The 7,749-nt window shown below is 40.7% G+C and overlaps 1 protein-coding gene across 1 annotated transcript in view; it reads right to left on the bottom strand.

Moving 5' to 3' along the window:
• Positions 1 to 207: 207 nt before the first annotated feature.
• The window catches only part of LOC143297124 (trypsin-like), a 23,519-nt gene continuing 15,977 nt past the window's right edge, over positions 208 to 7,749 (bottom strand). Inside the window, exon 6 of the mRNA XM_076609298.1 lies at positions 208 to 299. Coding sequence (XP_076465413.1) covers positions 208 to 299 — 92 coding nt within the window. The remainder of the gene's footprint in view (positions 300 to 7,749) is intronic.

The following is a 7,749-nucleotide window of genomic DNA, read 5'->3' as shown; positions in this document are numbered from 1 at the left end:
TAACATTGATTTGCATCATAAAAAATTGAAACAAAAACAAAACATGAGCTTTATCAGAACTGTTATTTTCATGTGCAGAGTTCCGTTCAGCTTGTTATGTCTCAGCTTTCCGTCAGTTTGTGCTCATATATCACTCTTGAACTGTAGTAGCACGGTGCAATCAATCACTGAACACCACACCTAAGTCATCCACGTTTGTATCAGTAATCATTTCTGCAGACGTCTCCGCTTTTTCTGCAGATACATGGAGAAGTATATGGGAGCATCTTCCTCCTGCAGTTGCAGTTGCTGCTTCTGCGCTGTGCGGTACACTTACAGGTGGTAAGTTCGATGCAGGACTCTGGCAATGAGGGCAAAGAGGTCAGGGATAGAACCAGAGCACCACTCTCAATTGTCCATCCCATTGTCTCTTGTGGGGGCAATTCAGGACGCTGTTTGTCTGCCTGTCACCATACTGATACTTGATAGTGTGACCGCTTGATGTGGAAGGACAAAGCATCATGAGTTGGGGGTAGGGTCTCCAACAGGTGGCCGTGGGCCTGAGCAAAGAGGGTTGACCTGGCAATGCCCACAGAAACTGTTGCGTGAACCTTGTACATATGAAGGTTTCTGAAGCAGCAGAGGTTTGGTCACTGAGGTCGCCTTTGCCGAGATTTGTGTCACTGGACATTTAACAACCCGCGCATGTGCTGGAGCTACCAAACAGTGGCTGACGCTGACATTGAAGAACCAAAGGTGGCGTGGGCATGTCATTGGGTACCCATGGCAACAGAGGCAAAATACAGATTTCAATGTCCTTTAAGTGGATTTAGCACCCCAAATTTGATTAGAAAAGTGAGGTTTTATCAATATATAGACCGATCTGTGTTGCATGAATACCTGAATATGTTTTTGGTCTACCCGTGATCCAGCTGTCGGCCATGTTTTTTGGCGGGTTGCCATGGGCAACAGGGGCAAGATACAGCTTGTCAAATGGTTTAAATGGATTCAGGGCATCTTTTTCCCCCAGGAAAGTGTGGGTGACAACTCTGACTCTCCGATGCCTACGGGTGTCTGATTTTCTGAAAATGGAACCAGTCTATTTCCAGAATAAAGTTGTTTGGGTTTTTTTCATTGAACGCAAAAGTGTTCTTAATGTTTTGACATTTATATCCCCTCTTTCCCCTCTCCCTTATCTATCTTCTCCTTTTCCTGCTTCTTATATTCATACAATTTCTTCTTCTTCTTCTTCTTCTTCTTCTTCTTCTTCTTCTTCTTCTTCTTCTCGGCAAACAATGGTTTTTGTTTGTGACACTTCCAAAACAAATTTTTTGTTCATTTTTTTTGTAAAGAATAGCGTACTGAAAATGTCCCGTTCTTTCTTCTTCTTCTTCTTATTCTCCTCCTCCTCCTCTTCTTCCTCCTCCTCCTCCTCCTCCTCCTCCTCCTCCTCCTCCTTCTTCTTCTTCTTCTTCTTCTTCTTCTTCTTCTTCTTCTTCTTCTTCTCCTCCTCCTCCTCCTCCTTCCCCTTCTTCTTCTTCTTGTCTTCCTTCTTCTTCTTCTCCTCAGCCTCTTCCTTCACCACCTCTTCCTTCACCTCCTCTTCCTTCACGTCCTCTTCCTTCACTACCTTTTCCTTCACCTCCTCTTCCTTCACCTCCTCTTCCTTCACCTCCTCTTCCTTCACCACCTCTTCCTTCACCTCCTCTTCCTTCACCTCCTCTTCCCCTCTTTATCGTATTCCTCACCCAACATGTCCTCCATCTTCTTCATGTAATGCTAAAAGATTGCTCCTTGACAGCAATGGAAAAAAAATTGCAGACTAATTTCTCCTCCACTTCACTCTCCTTTTTTCAGCTCCTTTTCCTTTTCGTCAAGACTCCCTCGGTTGTTGGTTTTTTATGTCTTTTTTTTTTTTTTTTAATTCGATATCTGGTAACGTTCTTCGTTCTGCTGTTGTTATTCCTGTTCCTTCGGATGGTGATGATGGTGATGGTGGTGATGATGAAGAATAAAAGGCAGCTGGAAAGCGAGATGCTATTTCGCTGCAGCTGGGTGCTGTATTTTTTTGTTGCTGTTGTTTTGTTATTTTTTTCCGCTGTTGGGGCAACATCATCATCCTGACACTGTGCAGATGATGATTACTAGGCTGACTGCTCTCTCTCTCTCTCTCCCAACAACCGACTGCCGCTCAGCTGTAATTGGCAGCAGGGTTGCTGCCGTCACAGGTCCACAATGACTCCCACCCTCCCTCTATCCCCCCCCCCCCCCCCCCCCGCCCCGTCCCACCCCACACACACACCCACAAGTTTACCCCTGGCTAGTTTTGTTGCAGAACGTAGACAGGTCTTCCTGTTGTTGTTGCTGTTGTTGTTGTTGTTGTGCGCTGCTGCTGTTGTTGTTGTTGTTTTCAGCATAAGATAGCATCCTGTTTTTTTCTATTCCTTTTTTTTTTCTTTTTTCTTTTTCTTCTTCTTTTTTTAAATCATTATCGTTAAATTATTAATGTGTGCCTGCCTGTCTGTCGAAATGTGCAATTTGAACTAAAATATCAAAGAAAGAAAACATTTCTTACTTCCTTCTTCGCACCCTTCTGTCCATAAAATGGATCTCTTTTTTTTCTTTTTCTTTTTTTTTCTTTTTCTTTTTTCCCCCCTTTTTTTAATTAGAGACACCGTGTTGTTTCAAATAGTGATTTTCTTTTCATCTCAAAGAACGGCATGTGAGTGTGTGTGTGTGTGTGTGTGTGTGTGTGTGTGTGTGTGTGTTTATTTGCATTTGTTTGCTTATTTGTTCATCTATTTATTTATTATCATTGTCGTTCTTTTATTTGTTTTGCTTTTTGTTTCATTTTATTTTGTTGTTTTTGTTTTGTTTTGTTTTTTGTTGTTGTTTTTTACATTTCATTTTGTTTCTTTATCTAATTACTTATTTTCTTCTTTTTTTCTATTCATTTCAAATTATTTTTTTATTAATTTGATGACATACATTTTTCATTTATTTATTTATTTATCTATCTATCCCTTGGTTGTTCTTTTTTTTCTTTTTTTCCCCTCAAGGCCTGACTAAGCGTGTTGGGTTACGCTGCCAGTCAGGCATCTGCTGGTCATGCCACTGTCTGTCTGTTTGTCTGTGTCTGTGTGAGTCTGTCTGTTTGTGTGTGTGTGTGTGTGTGTGTGTGTGTGTGTGTGTGTGTGTGTGTGTGTGTGTGTGTGTGTGTGTGTTCTGCATACATTCCCCAACGCTGTCAGCTTAAATTCGTCCCCAAAAATGCATATAACACCTCCGGAATGCGTGTGTCTGCATGCCAATCTGAATCTGATAACGTCTCACAGGACACACACACACACACACACACACACACACACACACACACACACACACACACACACACACACACACACACACACACACACACACACACACACACACACACACACACACACACACACACACACACACATAACCTTTTGCTGGAAAGTTGACATTTTGGCTAAAAAAAGGAGCAAGAAGCTCCACGAAGGAGTTAGATTTAAATATTTTGCTTTCACTACAGGAATGTTACACCATGGTAGAAAAAGTCCAATGGTCAAAATTTCAGTCTGAAGAAAAACACACTGGTAACTCGGAGTTACATAAGAACATAAAGAAAATGTATGGTTTCATGGGAAAACATTATCATAATGATTTTCATAAGAGGCAAATCATTTCTCTAATCTGCAGATGGAAAATGAATTGTTTTAGGACAAAATATGTCAGTAAAGTTTCTTGCATCTGTGGTGCTCACATAACAGCCGATCATATACCTACTTGCGATATGTTAAAGTCTCAAATCACTGAACTGAAATCATCTTCAGTGTTGACGATCTTCAGCAGTCCATTGCTAATGTATGACTTTTAACTCCTTGTTAAACAGTCCAGTTGGTTCGCTGTTATAGTTGTTAGTTTTTCATTAGAAATATGTTATATTAGAAATATGTTATATTGTTATGATTTTTTGTTTATTTTTTAAACAAAACTTAAATCAATAATTTTCACACACACACACACACACACACACACACACACACACACACACACACACGCACGCACGCACGCACGCACACACACACACACACACACACACACACACACACACACACACACACACACACACACACATACTTTCACTTACTCGTATGCGTACACTATAATTCCCCCCCTCCTCCCACTCGATTTTTTTCCTTCCCTCGTCTAATATCACTTACAAGTTAGAACAGGTCAAGACCTACTTCAAAGCATTAGAAAACCCTCAAAACCCACTGCATGACGCAGTCAAAGAACCAAAAGGCAGCCGTCTAGGACGAGGAAGATCATGGATGGGACAAGCAGAAGACACAATCCAGCTAGTATGCCGACTACAAGACCTGAAAGAAACAAAAGAATGGGAGAAAAACCCCAAAAACCTCAACCATCTATTCAACACAGTCATTTCACCCACTCTAGGAAGACATTGTCGGGAATGGCCAGAGGGCAAAACAGATGCGGAAGTGAAGCTACTCATAGAAGAAAACAGTAAAGAAGAGGACATCATCATATACACAGATGGCTCAGTCACCAAAGACCAGTCTGGTTGGGGATTCACTGCGAAACAAAATGGAAAAACAATTTGGGAAGAGAATGCTGCCTACAAAGTCACAACCTCCAGCCTAACGATGGAAGTTGAAGCTGCGACACATGCCCTCCAGTGGCTATCGTCCATCCATACGCCCGGAAACCAACATGCCATGATTCTAACCGACTCAATGAACCTCATACAGAAAATTGAAAACGGAATGGGAAGCCCAGAGTGGCATAAGGCAATGCGCAACTTTCAGATTAAAAAACTCACATGGTCATACTGCCCGGGACATGCAGGTGTTAAGGGAAATGAGCGAGCTGACAGACTTGCTGGTAACGCAACACCAACGAGCGGCCTACATCTAGGAAAATCGGAAATTCTCAGAAAAGTCAAAGAATACCAAAAAGAACAGGTACAAGGCCATCACACCATCGATCGCCTCAAAGAAATAAAAGCAGAGAGAGGGAGCGGCCGAAAGTCTAACATGAAAGGTAGAGCACGATGCTTTGCAAATCAAACAAATATCGGCATCATTTCCAAACCAACATTGCGCAAATTTCTTCAAAACGGAACAGAGTCTCTGTGGGCCTTTCCAAATACAATAGACTGAGCAACACACTAGACGCCACGTTCTTGGCATCAGAGATCTTTTCCCATCCCTCTTGGCAGCCTCTGTGCGTGTGCGTGTGTGGATGTGTGTGTTTGTGTGGATGTGTGGGTCTGTGTTTTTGAGTGCGTTTGTGAATGCGCGAGAGTGTAAGTGTACACAAGTGTCAGGAGAGATCTGTGTACGGGTGTGTGTGTATATATATATATATATATATATATATATATATATCTTTGTATATATGTGTGGGGGTTGGGGGTGGGAGATATGGGCGTATATGTGTGTGCTTGTACAAGTAAGTGTTCATCTCTGTGAGTGTGTGTTTGCGTGCGTGTGTGTGTGTGTGTGTGTGCCGTGGAAGCTGCGATACGTAGGCTAGAAATGAGTGTGTGGAGGAGGGGGTTGGAGGAGGTGCAAGGTAATGTGTGTGTGTGTGTGTGTGTGTGTGTGTTGGAGCTCATGTACGTTTATATGTATTTGACTGTACTTTCATATCTGTGAAACTGCATGTTTGGTGCATTTCTGTTATGCATGTGTGGGTGTATGTGTGAATGTGTGTCGTCATATTTTACATTCATTCGCTTAATTATCACCATTGTTGTCTTATTTATTTATTTATTTATTTTTTATTATTATCATTTTATTAGTATTACTATTATTATTACTACTACCTTTTTCTATATTATAATTATCATTTATTTATTTATTTATTTATTTATGTAAGCTTATCTATTATTTATTCCCCCCCCCCCTTTTTTTTTTTTTTTTTTTTTTTTTTTCTCAAGGCCTGACTAAGCGCGTTGGGTTACGCTGCTGGTCAGGCATCTGCTTGGCAGATGTGGTGTAGCGTATATGGTTTGTCCGAGCGCAGTGACGCCTCCTTGAGCAACTGAAACTGAAACTGAAACTTACAGTGAAAAGACGTTAAACCAAAGAACGAACACACACACACACACACACACACACACACACACACACACACACACACACACACACACACACACACACAACACAACACAACACAACACAACACAACACAGAGAGAGAAGACAGAGAGAACAAACAAATTGCGTATAGGCCTGTGACCCGTTGCAAACATAATATACATAAAGAAACGTACACAAGGCACACAAATAAGTAGATAAATAACAGACAGGTAAACAGATAAACAAATAAATGAATAAATAAATCTTTCGTCCCCACTGTATCAGCTAGAGACCATCCTTGTGAGAAGACACTTGAAAAAGGCAATGGCAAAACATAATTAATCATTTTCGTACCTTAACTAGTTGTTGGTAATGATTCATGATTCATTAAGTCTCTGCGTTTAAAAGCCAGAAAAAGAAACTTTGAAAGATTTAGTTTACTGTCGAGTCCACCATTCAAAATACTTGCACATTGCTGATCCCGTGTCAAGTATGAGTTGGAACTATTTATACAATATTTCAACCTGAGGTCACTGTAGTTTGAGCATTCAAACAGTACATGGAATTCATCTTCACAGTCAGCAGAACAAAGAGGGCAACCCATTTGACCAACAGGGGAAAAGCGGTGGATGTGGCTATTTATAGCCGAAACACCCATTCTGAAGCGTGTAAATATTGTTTTGAAATATCTATTATTAATGTGATCAAGGTATTTTTCACATTCAATGGCGCTTTTAAACGAGTGATAAAATTCAAAGCGCCTGCTTTCTGACACATGCGCATACCAACGCTGACAAAAGCAGTTCTGTAAGCGCTCTTTAAATATGCGTATGAAGAGTTTCTCATCCCCAACTGCTCCAAACATCCAAACATAACCGAAACCATTGGTACAGAGAAGGTTCTTTACGTAAGTAACCCAGTTTTGTGCATTGTTACTTCTGTTTTGTATGTCGTAAAGCATATCATAGGCTTTCCTAGAATATCTAGACAATGGCTGTTTATGTAGCCGAAACCAATATAGTATACATCTCGCGGCAGAGTTTATAAACAATGGGTATCTTCCAAGTTCGCCGTATACCATATCATTAGGAGTGAAAGGTGGGACGTTTAGCAGTAATTTGCAAGCTTGCAAATGGATCCTTTCTATGGATTCTCGTGGTTTGAAACCCCATAGCTCCGAGCCATACAAAAGCGAGGGAACGACCTGAGCATCAAAGATCTTGAAAAACAGTTTAGGAGAATAGTATCCAAGTTTCCTTAAAGTTTTCAAAATTACGAAGGTAGCTTTCTTAGCACGAATAACATGTTCAAAGCCAGTAGCAACTTCAAAACTAAGTTTAGTTGAAAATAGGACACCTAAATATTTGTAAGAGTTAACTATTTCTAAGCAATCTTGACCATAAAACCAATGTTCTTTCTTTCCTAAGTATCCACCTTTACGAAAAACTATAACTTTGCTTTTATCTAGGTTCACTTTCAAGCGTAATCTTTGTGCACACTCATGTAGAACATTCAGCTGATTTTGTAAACCTGAAATGGTGGAAGACATAAGAGCGATATCATCAGCAAATAGTAAAATAAAGATTTCAATATCATTTGGTTGGAACTGTATTCCATGCTTACCCCGCGTAAACATT

The sequence above is a fragment of the Babylonia areolata genome, chromosome 22 (assembly GCF_041734735.1).
Source record: "Babylonia areolata isolate BAREFJ2019XMU chromosome 22, ASM4173473v1, whole genome shotgun sequence".
In the NCBI taxonomy this organism is placed as follows: domain Eukaryota; kingdom Metazoa; phylum Mollusca; class Gastropoda; order Neogastropoda; family Buccinidae; genus Babylonia; species Babylonia areolata.
Note: the sequence above shows the minus strand (reverse complement) of the source record. Positions and strands in the feature narration are given on the sequence as shown.